The sequence below is a fragment of the Canis lupus genome, chromosome 27, assembly GCF_003254725.2.
Source record: "Canis lupus dingo isolate Sandy chromosome 27, ASM325472v2, whole genome shotgun sequence".
Lineage (NCBI taxonomy): Eukaryota > Metazoa > Chordata > Mammalia > Carnivora > Canidae > Canis > Canis lupus.
The window spans coordinates 16,091,521-16,112,084 of NC_064269.1; the positions used below are offsets into that span (position 1 = coordinate 16,091,521).

The 20,564-nt window shown below is 38.9% G+C and overlaps 1 protein-coding gene and 1 non-coding gene across 4 annotated transcripts in view; one reads left to right on the forward strand and one right to left on the reverse strand.

Moving 5' to 3' along the window:
* PKP2 (plakophilin 2) overlaps positions 1 to 20,564 on the forward strand; it is an 87,687-nt gene that overhangs the window by 14,270 nt on the left and 52,853 nt on the right. For all 3 annotated transcript variants that reach the window (XM_025455577.3, XM_049102281.1, XM_049102280.1), the window contains exons 3-4: positions 215 to 909; positions 12,572 to 12,707. In XM_025455577.3, the coding sequence (XP_025311362.2) occupies positions 215 to 909; positions 12,572 to 12,707 (831 nt within the window). The remainder of the gene's footprint in view (positions 1 to 214; positions 910 to 12,571; positions 12,708 to 20,564) is intronic.
* On the reverse strand, positions 8,818 to 8,923 carry LOC112665686 (U6 spliceosomal RNA). Its single transcript, XR_003140520.1, has one exon. It is a non-coding gene; the product is annotated as a U6 spliceosomal RNA (small nuclear RNA).

Below are 20,564 nucleotides of genomic sequence, written 5' to 3' on the forward strand. Positions count from 1 at the left end.
TTGGGACTTTAAGCAGTATCAAATCCTAGTACAAATAACTAGTCCCTCTTCTTCTTCTTCTTCTTTTTTTTTTTTTTTTTTTTTTTAAGAAAAGGGGCCAACTTCTTCATGTGATTCAGAGAAATGGGCACCTTATGTAATAGGCCTGGAGTCCTTGGTCTTTAACAAAGATGAATACTGATTTATGCCTCATTTCAACCTTCTTTCTCTGCAGACAGGCACCACTGCCACTTATGAAAGCCGCTGGGGGCGAGGAACTGCACAGTACAGCTCGCAGAAGTCAGTGGAAGAAAGATCCTTGAGGCAGCCTCTGAGGAGACTCGAGATTTCTCCAGACAGCAGCCCTGAGAGGATTCATTACTCACACGGTGATTACCAGCACGGCCAGAGAAGCCAGGCCGGGCACACTCTGCGGCACCAAGACAGCAGGAGGTCTACCCTTCTTCTGCCACCCAGATATGCTCGCTCAGAAATCGTTGGTTTCACTCACTCCGGGGCCATGAGCCGACATCGCCACTATGACACTTACCACAGACAGTACCGGTACGGCTCTGTGAATGACACCGTTTTTGACAGTGCCCCTGCCAACCCAGCGGTGCTCACGTACCCCAGGCCCGGGACGAGTCACAGCACGGGGAACCTCCTGGAGAAGGAGAACTGTCTGACGCTGGGGCCTGCCTCGGGGCAGATCCGGTCACTGGTGCCCCTGCAGGCTGCCGGTCAGAACAGGGCCTCTCATTCCTGGCATCAGAGCTCCTTCCACAGCGCCCGCACGGTGAGGGAAGCCGGGCCCAGTGTCACCGTGGATGCGGGCGGCAGGAGGATGCACATGACCGTTGGCCAAGTGGCAGCATGTGGAAGTGGCAACGTGCTCATGGAGAGAAGCACTTTGACCGACGCCCAGCTCGGGTGAGTCTTCTCTAGGTCTGCGGGACAGTCCGTGCCAGCACATTCTGTTCCCACAGCCCTTTAGTGTGTGAGCTGGCACTTCTGGGGCTGCAAAGAAAGGCTTCCAGAGATAAGTGATTAAAATAATGACTTTTCAGGCAGCTGCCTAATTGACAGATTAGCCTATTTACCTCAGGGACAGGGGCCAAGCTAACCTGTTCCTATGGCAGCTTTGTAGGGAAATAGGACATTTAGTCCGTCTGTTCCAAATTAGTTGCTGGCTGAAGGGATGACCACCCCTTGGCCATGTGCAGATCTGCTCTGAGCGAGAGCTAATTCCAGAGTAAACCAAGAAATCGGTAATTACATGCATTTTCTCAAACATTCTTCAAAATAAGGGAAGGGGAAATATGCTCATTGCTGGTGCTAAGAGTGAACTTCACGTACTGTTTTGATAACTACTGTCGCAAAAAAGGTGGAGAGCTGGAGGGCTAAGTAAGCAAAGGCAGCTTAATTTTCTAGGGGTCTCTTTCCTTCCTTTGATGCCTGATGCTTTTATTTTTTTATTCTAGCAGCAGTGATTGGAGGGTATTTTTTTGGGCAATACCCAATAATTAAAGTAACCAAATTTTCAAAAGTCATTCTTTTCCCCTCATGTTGACTGTCTAGCTTGACCACTCCGGTCTTTGGAACCTAAGTAATATTCAGGGGGTTTTTTGTTTGTTTTTTTTGTTTTTTGGGTTTTTTTGTTTGTTTGTTTTTTTAATATTTAGGTTTAATGCTGGAGTACACATTTCATGAACTGAGGAAGTTACTAAAAAGAAAGGTTGAAAAATTGATTATTAAATCAATAATTCCTGAAATAGTGATGTAATATCATTATGGTAAAACATTAAATGCATTATTTTTGTTTTATTTCTAAGGTTGCTTAATGGAAGTTTTTACCTCTCATCATCCCTACAAGTGAAATTGCACAGTATATTCATTGACTGGGCAGGCACTGGTGATAAAAGATGTTAGGACTCATCTTGAAGCAGGACTTTTTTTAAAAAAAGGATTTGTTTATTCATTTTAGAGAGAGAGAGAGAGCATGCGGGGATGAAGTGAGGGAAGGGTAGGGGCAGAGGGAGAGAGAGAATCTCAAGCTGATTTCTGGTGAGCACAAAGCCTGATTAGGATCACAACCCTAAGATCATGACCTGAGCCGAGTTGGAAGTTTAACCAACTGAGACATCCAGGCACCCCAGGGGACATTTTTTATAAAACAAAACTGAGCATGAGACTTCTAACATTTCTTATAGAATGTAGATCTTTGTCACTGTGAACATACTTACAAAGAAGAAGATGTATGAGGTCATTATTTATGGAGGAAAAAGCTAATCAGGGCCTTCAAATGGATGTTTAAAAATTTAGTAAAGGGCAAAAAAAAAAAATTTAGTAAAGGGCTGCTATATTCTAGGATTTGTGCTTGGCACAATTTTCGCAACGCGATTTTGGCAGTCACAGAACTCTCAAGACACATCCTCCGATAATTGGTGTTCTTCTCTTCCCCCGTTCTGTGCCTCCATGCTTCTGGAGGCACCCTGTCACTTCCCAGTCTCTCATCAACTCTGCTGCACTTTGGCTTCCATCCCCACCATTTCACTGAAGCATTGTCCTCACAAATGCACCAGTGACCACCTTTTTGCTACATCCAAAGCAGACACGCGTTCAGTCCTTATGTTACTGAGCCCTTGGGCAGCATCTGACAGCACTGCGTGTGAACTTCTCTCTCCCCTCAGTTTCTAGGGCCTCTTCCAGTTTTCCACTTGCTTCTCAAGCTGTGTCTTAGACTTCCCCGTGTGCAGCTTGTCTGCAGGCCCAGAGCAGTCGTCTTTGGTAGCTCTTCTCTCCCGAGTCTGGGTGGTCTCCCGAAGAGGCCCATCTGCGACACTCGAATCCTTGTGATTCGCCAAGTTTTTTCTTCAGAACTGTCCTCTATCCTGAATGCCATCAACATCTTGCATGTATTTCTAGCAACCTCCAGGGCATCCCAAACCCAGTGTATCAAAATCTAAAAGTATAAGCTCCCCCCTACTGTCTACTCCTGTCTCCTCAAACTGAAGTCCTGCCCCGTACAAACCTGGAGGTCATGCTTATCTTCAGCCCTCCACAGGCCTATCACCATGTTTCAACCTCCTTAATGGCCCTTACATTTTTACCTTCCTATCCATCTCCATTGCATGCATCTCTCTGCCCCCTCTGGTCTTGCTCCACTCAGAACTGTTCTCTGAAAAAAAATAAATAAATAAATTAAAAAAAAAAAAAAAGAACTGTTCTCTGAGCATTAGAATGATCTTCCCAAATATGATTATTCTCTGTCTCGATTGTAACCTTTCCATAATTCCACCAAGTTTTCATGCTTTCTAGCATGGCACACATGGCCTAACTCATGTTTCCACCCTCTGCTTATCACTCCAGCCCCACTCTCCTCCCCCTCTTTCTCATCACCATTCCATACGCACCCCCTATGCAAAGAAACCACTTGGAACCTCTTCACTTAATGGATATGCATTTGTGTATTTCCTTTCTCCCTTCCTTCTCCCTTACCTTCCTTTTTTCCATCTCTCTATATCTATATCCATCTGTCTCTATCTCTTTCCCCCCCCAGTAGCTCTGTCATTGCCCAGGCTACTCATGATTCTGGAGGTAGCTCAGATACTGCCTATTTCCTGATCACTCCCCTCACAATCTAGGTGCCCCAGATAGATGCACTGTGTGGGTATCTTTGCCAGAATAATACATTGTGGCTATTCATTTCTCACTTCTTTCCCTCTAGACTTTGAACTTCTTGTGAGTGTCTAATCATCTTTTTATTCTCAGTACCCTAAAACAGAGGCAGGCCTATAATAGGCACTGTATAAATCCATGGTGAGAGAATAAAAGGATTAAGGAAGGAAGAAATGAAATATAAACTCTGTACTTTTTGCCAAGTTCTTTTGTTGCTCAGGTTCTAGAAGAAGTATGAACTGCTAAAAAAACAAAAAAAAAATAAAAAAAAAATAAAAAAAAGAAGTATGAACTGCTATTTTGGGTTATTGTTTTAATGGACAGGGCAAATTTTAAAAATAAATGATTAATCCTATTTCAAAGGATAGAAGGAACACTTGGGGTGAAGAAATCTAAAGGGTAAAAAATATATTCTTGATGATTCCCAAAGTTGCCGTTCTAGAGACCAGAATTCATAAAAATGAATACTTCTTGAAATTTTGTTCTGTGCAAAAGAAGGGAGTCAGAGGTATTTCCTATAATGAGGAAAAGTAAGCCCTCAAGATAGTATCTACACCTGATGCCTGTGTCAGTGGTGTCCATTTCACTTCCTTCCTGAGGTGTGCCCCATGGCATTTCAGCTCCCCAGGCCACCTCCTGAGAGTTCTGGCTCTGGAACCACACCCTGTGTTCTCCTTTGCCCTGCATTCTCTCCCATTTCAAACCTATCCAGCCTCTGTTTTTATAATTTACTTTTTTTTTTTATGTCTAGTGAAAGTCTCACATATAAAGAAGAGTCCTTTCATGTATATGAAACATTCCTACAGAGTAAGTAGGTAAAATTGTAAACCTACATAATGAAATAAAGTATTAAACAATGGATCTTTCTTTCCAAAAGAAAAGAGTTTTTAATAACTGGTCAGTTATTAATGCAGGTGAAAACCAAGACATTGGCATGAAAGAGAGTCAATATCTGGTCTAAATCAGACTGATGAAAAAGGTCTAAGAAATTACCAAGTCGGGGGGGGGGGGAGAATTACCAAAGTGAATACCAATACATTCCAGATCTATTTTTCTGAAAATATGGTTTTTGTATTTGTGGGGGACTGGTGGTTTGGCAAATAAATGAGTATGAGGCTCCTCCAGTGTACCCAGCACTGCAGAGATAGAAAATGGAATGGTCTATAGGAAGGTCTAGGATGAGTGAAAAAGAAAATAAGATACATCATCAAGTGCTAGGTTATGAGAATTCAGAGAACAAAAGAGTGTTGTGCTCTGAGATTAGTAGATGGAGCCTGTGGAGAGAGATTGGATCTCTAGTATGATTACCAGTCAAGTTCTTGACCTAGAGCAGCACAGAGCATAAAAGATCTTCCATATTCTCTTAATTACCAACGTCTTTAGTTCTTTGATTCTTCAAGTATCTTTCAACTGTATCTTTATTTCCATTTCCATTTTTAACGGCCCAGTTCAAGGCTTTATTGCCTTAGCTAAGATGCTTCTAGGTAGATCCCTTCAGATGGTCTCTAGGAATACATACCCACACAAGAGGCATAGTCCAAAAGCACTGCTTTCATAACACTTAAATCTCTGCAAAGCAGGGGAATTTGTGTTTCCTGAGCATCTAACAACACTCAGGAGAGGAGCTTTCCATTCATCACCTCACGTTGGTTTGGCCCTCTAAGGGGTAGCCCTATTAATATATATACTATCTGGGAACCAGCCTGGGTCAGGGCTGCATTGTTAGTTGGCAGGGATGCTGGTTGCTAAAAGATCACACACATAAAGTGCCAGTTTTTATTTTCCTCTATCATCTCATATTCTAACCAATGATATTATACGCTGCTTCCTTGTGCATTTTCCATTTATATTTACATCATTTCAACATTGTCTAAAGTTGTTAAAAAGACTCCATTCAGGAGAACAGGTTCAGGTGATAGTGGGGCCAGGGGCAACTACTCTTCCTGAACCCCATCTCCCAAGCCACATTTCCACAGGCTTCAAGAAGTGTTTTGTGGTTGAGTTGGAAGGAAAGAAGGAAGGATGGAGGAAGAGAGAGGGAAGGAGGGCAGGAATGCTATAGGAGAATAGAGGAAGAAATTCAGAAAGGCTCTAGGTGGGACTAGGGACACAGTAAAGCTTTCACAGAGCTGTTGATATTTGAATTGAGTTGTGAAGAATGGATAAGAATGAAGTGGAACGATGGGCTTTCTAGAAAAATCAAGAGCAGTTTGTAAAGAGGCATGCAGTGTTTAGAAAAGGATTAAAGCTCAGCATGGTTGGAGGATGGGGCAGTCACAGGAGGGAAGGGAGAAAGTGATTATGGCAAGGAGATGGAGCCAGACTGGGGTCAGAATGTATGCCATGTTGATACCCTAACAGCTGTAGCAGACCTTCTTAAAGAGGAAGTCTTCCTTCAGTTTGGGAATTGTTTTTATGATAAAGTGAAGTAGCACTGGGTTGACTACAAGTGGATGCAGAGCTTCTTTGTGAATCATGTTCAGGAAAATAAAGGATTAGAGTCATGGAATTATTTGTGGGTGTTAGAGTGTTGGGAAATTCAAACTTTCCTGAGTCATATATGACTTATGAAGTGGATTAAAGGCTTAATCTTAAAAAAAAAAAAAGCTGCATCGAACAGAAGGTTATTCTTATAAGTGATCCTTCATTAGTTAAAACACCTGTAGTGTTACGTGGTAAAAACTTAAAATTGCCACAAGATTGAGAGTGTCAGAGTGTCGATTTCTCTGTAAAGGTGGTCGAGTCCATGCATGTGAAACATTTCCATCTCATTTATTTATTTGTTTTTAAAGATTTTATTTGTATATTGGAGAGCAGGCGCATGCACACATGCAAGTGGGAGGAGGGCCCAAGGGAGAGGGAGAGGTGGATTCCCCGCCCAGCAGGGAGCTTACCCTGAGATCATGACCTGAGCTGACTGAGCCACTCAGGCGCCCCTCCATCTCTTAAAAGCTGTGTTTATACTAAATAAAAGTGACTCAAATAGTAATAGCCCACATTTTTTACTCATTAAATTGATTCCTGAGGCACAACTTTAAAATATGAGATCATTATATAGTTCTCAGTATAGATGCCAGAACTGTTCTGCTTCATTCGAAATACCCTTATATTCTAGGAGTTAACTCTGGTATGTTTGAACATGTGTTGGGTATTGCTTTTAGTCATGAGTCCCATTACTCTTACCTCCTCACCCGTGTCACACCCACCCACCCACACACAAACTCACCATTCACAACATTACACATGCTCACATCTATACATGTATTAGTGGGTTAGCCTGATATAAGAGAGAATTTATAGGCATACCTCAAGGGTATGATAGATTAGGTTCCAGATGGCCACAATAGAGTGAATATCATCAGTAAAATGGGTCAAGTGACTATTTTGTTTTCCCAGTGGATATAAAAGTTATGTTTACACTAGAATCTATTAAATGTGTAATAGCATTATATCTAAAAAAAAAAGTACATATCTTTTTTTATAGATTTTTGTTTATTTATTTGACAGCAACAGAGAGAGAGTGTGTGTGCATTAGCAGGGAGAGCAGCAGGCAGAGAGAGGGAGAAGCAGGGAGTCCGACGCAAGGTTTGATCCTAGAAATCTGGGATCATGACCCGAGCCAAAGGTAGATGCTCAATCAACTGAGCCATTCAGGTGCCCAACAATGTACATACCTTAATTTAAAAATACTTTATTGCTAGCTAAAAACTGGTAGCTTTCATCTGAGCATTCAGAGAATGGTAGATTTTTCCTAGTGGAGGCTCTTACTTTGACATTCATGGCCCCTGACTGATCAGGGTGTTGGTTGCTGAAGGTTGGGGTGTCTATGGAAATGTCTTAAAATAAGACAATGAAATTTACCTCGTTGATTGACTTTTCCTTTCATGAATGATTTCTCTGTAGCATGTGATGTTATTTTTTTTTAAGATTTTATTTCTTTATTCATGAGAGACAGAGAGAGAGAGGCAGAGACACAGACAGAGGGAGAAGCAGGCTTCCCGTAGGTAACCTGACACAAGACTTGATCCTGGGACTCCAGGATCATGCCCTGAGCCGAAGACAGACACTCAACCGCTGAGCCACCCAGGTGTCCCATGTGATGTATTTGATAGCATTTTACCCATAACAGAACTTCTTTCAAAATTGGAAGCCATCCTCCCAAACCCTGCTGCTGCTTTATCAACTAAGTTGATGTAATATTCTAATGCCTTTGATGTCATTTCCACAATCTTCACAGCTTCTTCACCAGGAGTAGATTCCATCTCAAGAAACCGTTTTCTTGGTTTGAGCCACCCTGGGTGGCTCAGTGGTTTAGCGCCTGCCTTTGGCCCCGGGCATGGTCCTGAAGTCCCAGGATCGAGTCCCATGTCGGGCTCCCTGCATGGAGCCTGCTTCTCCCTCTGCCTCTCTCTCTCTCTCTCTCTCTCTGTGTCTCTCATGAATAAATAAATAAAATCTTAAAAAAAAAAAAAAAAGAAACCGTTTTCTTTGCTCATCCATAAGAAGCAACTCCTCATCTATAAATTTTTATCATGAGATGGCAACAATTCAGTTCCATCTTAAGTCTCCACTTCCAAATCTAGTTCTCTGGCTATTTCTATCACATTTGTGGTTACTTCCTCCACTGAAGTCCTGAACTCCTCAAAGTCATCCGTGAGGGTTGGAATCTATTTCTTCCAAACTTCTGTTAATGTTGGTATATGGACTTCTTCCCATGAATCAGGAACGCTCTTTAGTTGGTTAAGTAGTTTTATTTATTTAGGTAATTTCTACACCCAACATGGGGCTCAAACTCACAACCTCGCGATCAAGAGTCACTTGCTCTTTCCACTGAGTCAGCCAGACACCTTGAATCAGGCATGCTTTTAAATGACACTTAAAATGGTGAATCCTTTCCAGAATTTTATCAATTTACTTTGCCACATCCATCAGAGGAATTGCTATCAATGGAAGCTACAGCTTTATGCAGTGTATTTTTTTTTTATTTGAGTGTAGTTTACAAACAGTGTTATATTAGTTTCAGGTATACAACATAGTGATTCAACAAGTTTATACATTATGCTTATACTCATCACAAGTGTAGCTGCCATCTGTTACCATACAAGCCTATTATAGTATCAATGACTATACTTATGCTGTGCCTTTTATTCCTGACGTAGAAAAACTGTAGAAGGCTTCACGAATTTGCATGTCATCCTTTTGCAGAGGCCATGCTAATCTTCTCTGTATAGTTCCAATTTTAGTGTATGTGCTGTCAAAGTGATACATTTCTTAAATAATAAGACTTGAAAGTCAAAATTACTCACTGATCCATAGGCTGCAGAATGGATATTATCTTAGTAAGCATAAAAACAACATTAATCTCGTTGTATGTCTCCATCCGATGTATTGAGTGACCCAGGTGCATTGTCCATGAACAGTAATGTTTTGAAAAGAATCTGTTTCTTCTGAACAGAAGGTCTCAATGGTAGGCTAAATACTTAGTAAACCATATTGCAGAAAAATGTACTGTCACCCAGGGTTTGTTGTTCCATTGATAGAGCACAGGTAAAGTAGATTTAGCATAATTCTTAAAGGCCCTAGGATTTTGGAAGTGGTCACTGAGCATTGGCTTTAACTTAGAGTCACCAGCTGTGATAGTACCTAACAAAAGCGCTTCTCCTCCCTAGCTATGAAAGTCTCAGATGGCATCTTCTAATATAAAGCTGCTTTGTCTACATTGAAAATCTGTTTTTTAATGTAGCCACCTCCATTAATTATCTTCTGGATAACTTGCTGTAGCTTCTACAAAAGTACTTCACTTAAGGGTGCTGGGTAGGTCAGTCAGTTGAGTGTCCATCTCTTAATTTTGGCTCAGGTCATGATCTCAGGGTTGTGAGATCGAGCCCCGTATCATGCTCTGCACTGGGCATGGGGTTTGCTTGAGATTCTCTCCCTCTCTGTGCCCCCCCCCCACCCATTGCACACATTCTCTCTCTCTCATAAAAAAAAATTAAAAATTATATATCCTTAAAAGTGTTTCACCTTAAGGGACACCTGAGTGGCACAGTTGGTTAAGCATGCAACTCTTGATTTCAGCTCAAGTCCTGATCTCAGGGTCGTGAGATCAAGCCCCACTTCAGCTCTCACTCAGTAAGGAGTCTGCTTAAGACTTTCTTTCCCTGTACCCCCGTGCATGCACACATACACACTCTCTCTCTCTCAAATAAATAAAATTTTTTTAAAGATGCTTTACCTTTCACTTATATGTTTTGGAAATGATTTCTTTCCTTAAACCTTATGAACCAACCCTCTGCTAGCTTCACATTTTTCTTCTGCAGCTTCCCCACTTCTCTCAGACTTCACAGAATTGAAGAGAGTCAGGGCCTTGCTGTGGCTTAGGCTTTGTCTTAAGGGAATGTTGTGGCTAGTTTGATCATCTATCCAGACCCCTGAAACTTTCTCCATATCAGCAATAAGATTGTCTCACCCTTTTTTTTTTTTTTAAGATTTATTTACTCAAGAGACCGAGCAAGCGAGAAGAAAGAGAGCCTGAACTAGGGGGGAGGGGCAAAGGGAGAGGGAGAAGCAGACTCTGTTGATGGACTGAACCATCCAGGCACCCGGTTATTTCACTTCCTTATCATTTGTGTGTTCACTGCAGTGAATTTTCTGTTTCCTTCAAGAACTCCTTTGCGTTCACAGCTTAGCCAACTGGTGCAAGAGGCCTGGTTGTCAGCCTGTCTTGGCTTTCAACAACATGCCTTCCTCACCTAGCTTAATAATTTCTAGCTTTTGATTTAAAGTGAGAAATGTACAACTAACTCTTTCTTTCACTTGAACACTTAGAGGCCATTGTAGGGTTGTTAATTAACTCAATTAATATTTCAATATTAATTGGCTCAATTTCAATCTGTGTCTCAGGAAATAGGGAGGCCCCGAGGAGAGGGAGAGAGGTGAGGGAATAGCCGGTTGGTGGAACAGTCTGAACACACACATTTATCAGTCAAGTTCACCAACTTATGTGGGTGTGGTTCTTGGCACCCTGCCAAATAAATAGTAACGTCAAAGATCATTGATCACAGATCACCATGGCAAAAATTTGAAATATTGTGAGAAGTACCAAAATGTGATGCAGAGCCACGAGGTGAGAAAATGCTGTTAGAAAAATAGCTCTGATAGGCATGCTTGACATAAGACTGCCACAAGTTTAATATTTTTTAAAAAGCAATATTGCAAAGCATGGTAGAGTAAGGTGCAATTAAATATGGTATGGCTGTATTCATTGTGCTCGCTAGCAAATACTGGAAAACACCCTGCCAAGCTGTCTTTTTATTCTCCATTACCAGGAATGAATCAGGTATAACTCTCTTTGAGGCCAAAGTCCTAGGATACCTTTAAGGCATGTCTTTAGCCACAGTTCTAAGATGTTGCCATCCTGAGTCTGCTTTCTCTGAGTCAATGCTTAAGGAAGCATGAATGTGTTAACATCCACAGGGATAATAGGTTGCCCAACCTAGTTACCCTCCAGGCAGAAATAAAAGGGAAGAAAAACCCAGCTCAATGAGGCATTTGGGAGTTATTGTTTACAAGTAGCAATTTTATTTGTCCTCTATAAATTATCCTCTCTTGTGTCAAACTGCATCGGACTTCATCATCACTATACATACCATAGTTAGTAAAGGACAAAAAACAGTATGCTACTAGATAGACATAAACCAAATGTCATTGCAGTGGCAAAGCAAATGGCAACAGAATGTGTATAAAATTGTTTTCTTTAAGAAAAAATGTATTTATAATTATGCTTAATCATTACCTTTCCTGATGAATTCTGTGACATCAGCATGACTTATTTGAACAAAAGCTTGGTTTCCCTGGCTTTTACTGTTTATATACTGTTATATTTATTAAATTAGAAAACTTTTGGGGACGCCTAGGTGGCTCAGTGGTTGAGTGTCTGCCTTTGGCTCAGGTTGTGATCCCGAGGTCCTGGGATCAAGTTCCGCATTGGGCTCCCTGCGTGGAGCCTGCTTCTCCCTCTGCCTGTGTCTCTGCCTCTCTCTCTGTGTCTCTCATGAATAAATAAATAAAATCTAAAAAAAAAAAAAAAAAAAACGAAAACTTTTTGAATGCTTATTTTAAAACTCATTTTTAGGTGAAATAAGAGATTCTGAGCAGCTTTGAAAAATATCTAATGATTATTGAGGGAAAGTGTTTCATCCACGGGTATAACATTACCATGGTAGAAATAATTTTTAATTTCTAACACCAAATTTATTTTAAAGTCCATGTAAAGGGGCGCCTGGGTTGCTCAGCGGTTGAGTGTCTGTCTTTAGCTCAGGGCGTGATCCTAGGGTTCCAGGATCGAATCCCACATCAGGCTCCTTGTGAGGAGTCTGCTTCTCCCTCTGCCTATGTCTATGTCTCTGCCTCTTTCTCTGTCTCTCATGAATAAATACATAAAATCTTTTTAAAAAATAAAAAATTTTAAAGTCCATGTAAAGCTTTATTGTGCCTTTATTTATTTATCTTTATTGTTATTTTTTTTTTAAGCAGCTTCATGCTAGGCCTGAGCAACTGACTGAGCTACCCAGGCATCCCTTATTGTGCCTTTAAAGTGACCTTTTAATATGTAATTATCATACAACACACATATTTATCTTAAACAGTTGATTTTCTTTCTTTGGTATATATTACAATTCTGCTCAATTCCATGACATTTTCAGAAACCATTCTGACCAGAGCTGGAATATTTTTACTGCTGGCTGCCTATACCTTCTGATCTCAGGTGCTGATTTCTTTTGAGTAAAGAAAAACCAAGGCTCAGATATTCTAGGTGCTTTAGGATATTAGTCGAGTCATTTCTGGAGGATCATATTGGTAGGCAAGAGGGAGCAGGTTTGGAATTCAGCTGAATCTGTGACTGTTTGTCTAGGAATGCAGACATGGAGATGACTCTAGAGCGAGCAGTGAGTATGCTCGATGCAGACCACACACCACCACCCAGAATTTCTGCTGCAGCTACTTTCATACAGCACGAGTGCTTCCAGAAATCTGAAGCACGGAAAAGGGTGAGTATCATCTTAAATCCAGTTTAAAATTATCTTGCTTTTGCATCTGTTATGGTGGCCATGTAAACTGAAACCAATAATTTATTTAAATTTTTAAAAATCTTTATTGAGTTAAATGTCAATTATAGGTCAATTTTAAATAACTTAATTTTTTTTAAAGTCTAGAGACTTTAAAAAATTTTTGTATTTGGGAGAGGGTGGGGAGAGGGAACGAATCTCAAGCAGATTCTACACTGAAGGTGGAGGCTGATGTGGGGCTCAATCTCATGACCCTGAGATCATGACCTGAGCCAAAATCAGGAGCCCACCTGACTGACTGAGCCACCCAGGCACCCTGGCATAAGTGTTCTATAGGACAGACCACACCAAAATGGAATCTAGCATAATACCCTCTAGTTCCAGCCACATCATTGCAAATGGCAAGACTTCATTCTTTATTATGGGCAAGTAATATTCCATTGTGTATATATACCACATCCTTTTTATCTATTCATCAGTCAATTGACCCTTGGGCTGTTTCCATAGTCTAGCTATTGAACGTCCAGGTCCGTGTACCCCTTTGAATTAGTATTTTTGTATTCTTTGGGTAAATACCTAGTAGTGCAATTGCTGGATTGTAGGGTAGTTCTATTTTTAACTTTCTGAGGAACTTCCATACTGTTTTCCCCAGTGGCTGTACCAGTTTGCATTCCCATCAGAAGTATAAGAGGGTCCCTTTTTCTCCAGATCCTCATCAACACTTGTTGTGTCTTGTGTTGTTGATTTTAGCCATTCTGACAGGTATGAGGTGATAGCTCATTACAGTTCTTTTGCCCATTTTTATTTGTGTTTTTGATCTCTTGTCATTGAATTTTGACAGCTCTTTATGTATTCTGGGTATAAGTCTTTTTTATTCAGTTACATGATTTGGAAATACTTTCTCCTAGTTGTATTTTGTCTTTTCATTTTTTAACAGTTTTTAATTTGGTTGGAGTCTAATTATAAATTTTTTCCTTTATGGATTGTGCTTTTCATAGTGTATCCAAGAAATTCTTCTGGTCACTTACTCTAAGGACACAAAGATAATCTATATTTTCTTCTAGAAGTTTTATGAGTGTCGGGTTTTATAGTTGGTCTATGATCCATTTGGGATGAACTTTTGTATATATTGCAAGATGTGGACTGAAGTTCCTTTTAAAAGATATATGTGCAATTGTTTAGGTGCCATTTGTTGAAAAGACTATTATTTCAAGTCTAAACTGTTTTTTGTGCCTTTGTTGAAAAGGAATTGATTACATATATGTGAGTCTGTTTTTGCACTATGTATTTATTCTATTTCATTGATATATTATTGGTCTATCTTCATGCTAATATATTGTCTTGATTACATAGTTTTATATTGAAGTTTGCTAATGTTAGTCCTCTGTTCTTTTTCGAGTGATTTTGGCTATTCTAGTTCTTTTGCAGTCCCATGAATTTTAGAATCTATTTCTTTATGAAAAAACTGATAGGATTTTGTTTAAGATTGGAGAATTTTCATCTAAACATTATTGAGTCTTCTGACGCCTGACTATGGTATATTTAGCCATTTAGTGGGTCTTCTTTTTTTTTTTTATTTTATTTATTTATGATAGTCACAGAGAGAGAGAGAGAGAGAGAGAGGCAGAGACATAGGCAGAGGGAGAAGCAGGCTCCATGCAGGGAGCCTGATGTGGGACTCGATCCCGGGTCTCCAGGATCGTGCCCTGGGCCAAAGGCAGGCGCCAAACCGCTGTGCCACCCAGGGATCCCTAGTGGGTCTTCTTTAATTGCTCTTAGCAATATTTTGTAATTTTACTGTGAAATGACTCTTAGCTCTAGTAGCATATTTGTAGATTCATCAGATTTTATTCATAGATCATGCCATCTACTAATAAAGACAGTTTTGTTTCTTTTTGTTTCTTCCTTTTCAATCTGGATGACTTACATAGTTTTTCTTTTTGTATTGGCTAGAACCTCTAATGCAATGTTAAAACGAAGTGAGGGTGGACATGTCCAGTTCTTGATCATAGGGGGAAGCATTTCGTTATTCTTTCACTATTGTGTAGGGTGCAACTTGTAAGTTTTTGTTCGTTTTTAGGAATTTAATCTGAGGGATTTTTATGTGGTTTTTTGGAAGGAAGGAAAAAGTTTTATATTTTAGTATTTTTAACACCATTTCTTTTTCCTGCTTTTTAAAAATTGAATTATAATTGGGTTATATTGATAATAATGCAGATAACATTATATTATTTTCAGGTGTACAATGTGATATGATGTATGTAATATATTGTGAAATTATTACCACAAGTCCAGTTACCATACATCATTCAGTTATAAATTTTTTTCTTGTAATGAGAACTTTTAAGATCTATTTTCTTAGGACTTCCAAATATACAATACAATATTAATAAGTAGTCATCATGATGTACATTATATCTTCATGACTTTTTTTTTTCATGACTTATTTTATAACTGGAAGTATATACCTTTTGACCACCTTCACCCATTTCACCCATGTCAAACCCTCTACCTCTGGCAACCACCAATCTATTCTCTGTATCTTTGATTTTGTTTTTTGTTTATTTGTTTTCAGATTCCGTACAGTATTTGTTCACTGTCTTTTTCATTCAGCATAATGAAATGGACTTCCAGGTCCATCCATATTGTTGCAAATAGCAGGATTTCCTTCTTATTTATGACTGAATAATATTGCATTGTGTATATCTGTCAATGGGTACTCAGGTTGTTTCCATGTCTTGAGTATTGTAAATAATGCCATAGTAAACATGGGAGTTCATTTATCTTTTTGAGTTAATGTTTTCATTTCCTTCTGAAATATCCCGGAAGCAGAATTACTGAATCATAAGGTAGTTCTATTTTTAATTTTTTGAGGATCCTCCATAATGTTTTCAGAGTGTTTGTACCATTTATGTTCCCACCAACAATACACAAGAATGTTGTATTGTTCCCACCAACAATTCACAAGAGTTCCCATTTTACCACATCCTTGCCAATACTTACTATTTCTTGTCTTTTCGGTAATAGCCATTCTGACAGGCATGATGTGATATCTTATTACTGTTTTGATTTTCATTTCCCTGAGCACAGGGGCATCTGGGTGGTTCAGTGGTTGAGCATCTGCCTTCAGCTCAGGGCATGATCCTGGGGTCCTGGAATGGATTCCCGTATCAGGCTCCCCTGCAAGGAGCCTGCTTCTCCCTCTGCCTATGTCTCTGCCTCTCTCTGTGTCTCTCATGAATAAATAAAATCTTTTTTAAAAAAAAGAATGCTGAGCATGTTTTCTGTATGTCGGCCATCTGTATGTTATCCCTAATTTTACAGTTTTTGTTTTGGTTTTTTACTCAGGAATGGTTATTGGATTTTATCCAATGTTTTATTTGCTCATTAAAATATTTCTATGGTTTTTATCTTAATTTTGCTAATATGGTTAATTACTTTGATTTTTAAATGTTATCCCATTCCTGGGATCAATCCCACTTGGTCATGATGTACTGTTACTTTTTAAAATTAGATTTGCTAAAATTCTGTGAAAGCAATTATGCAGCTATATTTGTAAAGGATATTGATCTGTAATTTTCTTTTCTTGTAATGATTTAGTCCAATTTTGGATTGAGAGTAATATTAGCTTCATAGAATACATTGAGAAGTGTTCTCTCCTCTTCAATTTTCTGAAAGTTTGATTGAATTGGTATTATTTCTTTCTTAAATGTTTGGTAGAATTTACCAGTGAAGCTAGTTGGACCTGAAGTTTTCTTGTGAGAGATTAACTATCTTCAGATCATGAGACTGACACACTGCCTGCTGTGTTAAGGAGGCTAACTAGGTTCCTGACTGACTATAAATTCAGTTTCTTTCATTGATACAGGGTTCTTAGGGCTATGTATACTTCCTAGTGAACTTTGGTAGTTAGTGCCTTTCAAAGATTTTGTCCATTTCATCTATGTTGTTCTAGTTTTCTTCAATTTCTTTGTGTAGATGTTGTATGTTGTTTCTCTTTGCCTGAAGAATTTTCTTTTAACATTTATTCTAGTGCAGGTCTCCTGGTGATTAACTATTTTAACTTCTGTATGTCTGAAAAGAAATTTTGTCTTTGCTTTTGAAAGATATTTTCACTAGCAGTGGAATCCTAGGATGACAGTTTTTTGTTCTAATACTTCAAAGTTGTTGCTTCACAGTCTTCTCACTTGTGTTGCTTCAGACAAGAAATCATCTGTCATCTTTATTGTTCCTCTGTACATACTGTCTCTCTCTCCACCCACCCAAGCTGCTTTTAAAATTTTTTTCCTTATCATTAGTATTGAGCAGTTTGGTCACAATGTGCTTAGATGTAGTTTTCTGTAGGTTTCTTGGGCTTGGGAGTTCACTGAGCTTCTTTAAACTTACAAACTTTTATTTTTCATCACATTTTGGAGTTTTGGTTGGCATTTTCAACCACAAATTCTTCAAATATTTTTTCTGTCCTTCCTTTGGGAATTAGTTACATACATATTTGGCCACTTGAAGTTATCTCATAGTTCATCCATACTCTATTCTTTTTCTTCAGTTTTTCCTGTATGCTTCCTTTTAGATATGTTTAGCTTCTGTGCTTTAAATTCACAAATCCTTTCTTCTGCAATGTTTAATATGCCATTAGTTTCATTTGGGGTTTCTTTAGTTCATAAATTATAGTTTTCCCCTTTAAAAGTTAAATTTGAGTCTTTTTTATATCTTCTTTCTCTACCTAACATGTTCCATCCTTCCTCAAGATTTCTGAACATATAAAAGACTGTTAAGATAGCTGCTTGAATGACCTTGTCTGCTAATTCTGATATCTGCATTCATTTCTTCTTTGCATACCTGGAAATTTTTCATTGAATGCTAAATGTTATGAATTTTACCTTGTTGGATGCTGAGTATTTTTATATTTCTGTAAACATGCTTGAGCTTGGTTCTAGGATGCAGTTACTTGAGAACAGTTTGATCCTTTCAAATCTTGCTTTTGAGATTTGTTAGGTGGGACCAGAGCAGGATTTATTCTAGGACTACTTAATCCCCAATTCTGTACTCTGTCTCCTCAACTCTACTTATTGAATTCCATTTGGGTTTTCCCTCGCCACATTATAGCCTGAGAACTCTCTCAAGACCGTGACCTTTGACAGCAGTGGGGCTCACCTTGCTTGTTTTCCATCCCTTAGGGATCATGATCTGTCATTGCTACATGTCCAATTATTGAAACCATTGCATGTTTTATGTATTTTTAAAAATTGTTTCAGGTAATAAGGCAAATCCAGTCCTTCTCATTGTTGAGTCATTATCAATTTTGATAAATAATTCCCTAATAAATTCTCCCCCAAATTGTGTAAATTTACACTCCATCAGCATTGTGTCTTATATGTACCATCACTAACACGAGATTATTCTTTTTTGTTTGTTTCTGTTAATCTAATGACAAAAAAAAAGCTATCTCTTTATGGTAGAAATTTTCCTGTTTTTTGAAATCAAGATTAATAGTTGGTCATTTAATCAGAGTTACAAAGAAAAAACTTAATTATACACACATACCACACACACACACACACACACACACAGACACAATTACAGCGTTTGTCATAATCTTTCATAAACAATGCCCATTACGTATCATCTATAACTTTAAAGATTAAAGTGAGGGCAGCCCAGGTGGCTCAGTGGTTTAGCGCCTGCCGTTGGCCGGGGACATGATCCTGGAGACCCGGGATCGAGTCCCATGTCGGGCTCCCTGCGTGGACCCTGCTTCTCCCTCTGCCTGTGTCTCTGCCTCTCTGTCTATGTCTCTCATGAATAAATAAATAAAATCTTAAAAAAAAAATAAAGATTAAAGTGAAATGAGAACCTAATGACATTAATTCACCTGAGTTCAAATCTTTCTGGATTTTTACATTTTTCCTAGTCTTTTACATTAATTTTATCCAAAAATAATTTGAGGTTTTTTAAAGCCACCTACCTTTATCTAGTCTTTCCAAAGCACACAGATTAGTTTTCAGAGAGACAGAATTCTTTTCACACTTCATTCATTTTCAGAACGGGTAAATAAATTAAATGATTACAGTTACAAGTACAGCTGAACTAAATACATTGGGAAACATACCTAAGTTATCCTTGGTAAACATGTAATTCAACTAATAGAAATAGGGGTGCAAAGCCCAACCTAGAGTAACCTACCAGCTTTGATAGTACTCAGAGTATCCATAGGGTTCACGGAGGGAATAAAGAATGTAGATCCTGCAGATCAGTTAAGTAGAGTCAGACAAAAGAGTTCTGTTGACTATTTTTTTCTACCTAGATCTGTATCTCCTTAATGATTTGTAGGGCTTCTTTATCTATTGTGCAAGTTATATATAAACCAGTGTTATGCAACTTATGGCATCTTTCATCATGCAAGATTTAAAAATTCTTCTGAAGTCAGATTTGTCAATATTTTTATTCATGGCATCTGTATTTTAGGTATTGCTTTTAAAAAACCTATTCCCGCCTCTAGAATATTTTTTATTTTAAAAGCTATTGGGATCTCTGGGTGGCTCAGCGGTTGAGCATCTGCCTTCGGCCCAGGGCGTGATCCCGCAGTCCTGGGATCGAGTCCCACATCGGGCTCCTGCGTGAGCCTGCTTCTCCCTCTGCCTCTGTCTCTGCCTCTCTCTCTCTGTGTCTCTCATGAATAAATACATAAAATCTTAAAAAAAAAAAGCTATATAATTATTGGGTATTTCTAAATGCCCCTTTGCCTATGTTTGTTCCATGGGAAGAATAAGTAAGGATTTTTTAAAAATTATATATTTAACTAGTAATGAATTTTCTTTATACATACAGATGAAGAGAATTAGCCTAAAAATTAGTCCTTTCTCTGCCTAAATCAGATAAATGTCTAAATTTTTTAAAAGATTTATTCATTTAAGAGAGAGAGAGAGAGCATGAGTAGGGGGAGAGGCAGAGGGAGAAGACTATTCAAGGGCCTGAGAGCCTGATGTAGGGCTCAATCCCAGGACCTTAGGCTCCTGACTCTGTGATTTCTGGGCTGAAGGCAGACACTTAACCATCTCAGGCACCCCTAAATCTTTTTTTATTCCCAACTTAAAAAAACTTGGCATTATTATGCATGCTTTCATTTTCTAATCTGGAAATACTTGAATTTTTCTTTTGTTACTCAAGTTGAGCTAGATTTCTACTATCTCTTAAGTTACTAATTTGATTATAAATATCATTTTGCTTACATATAGGATTAATGTTGTGCTTGCCTTCTTGGCTCTTATTTTAAGGCTAGGATAAACACTGGTTTTGAGAATAATGAAACATGAAAATCACACTGAAACCTAAAAATATATATGCATGGTAATAAAAATTAAGAATTATAACCCAAGAACATTAACACAATCCTGCTGACATTAAGCATGGTGCTATAGTGTTTAAATTTATGTATAAAAGACCATTCATTACAGGGGTACGTGGCTGGCTTAGCCAATAGATCATGTGACGCTTGATCTTGGGATTGTGGGTTCCAGCCCCTTAGATGCTTTCCTGGGACTTTTCTTACTTGACACCATCTCCTGACCTGCTTCATCCACTCGAACATCTTCCATTCCGATGTGATAAAGATCCTGATGACTCACTGCATCTCCAGCCCATATCCCTGCCCTGGGCTTCAAACCATGCATCCATCTGTTTCCTGGACATCCCACTGGACTCAACATCAGCATTTTTAGAAAATGAACACATTATCTTCCTTTGCTTTTCATCTCTAGTATCCAACCCTCGAAACTTGTTCTTCCTACTGGGCTGAAAGGCAGGACCATTGGTGGTTTGAACACATTATCTTCCTTTGCT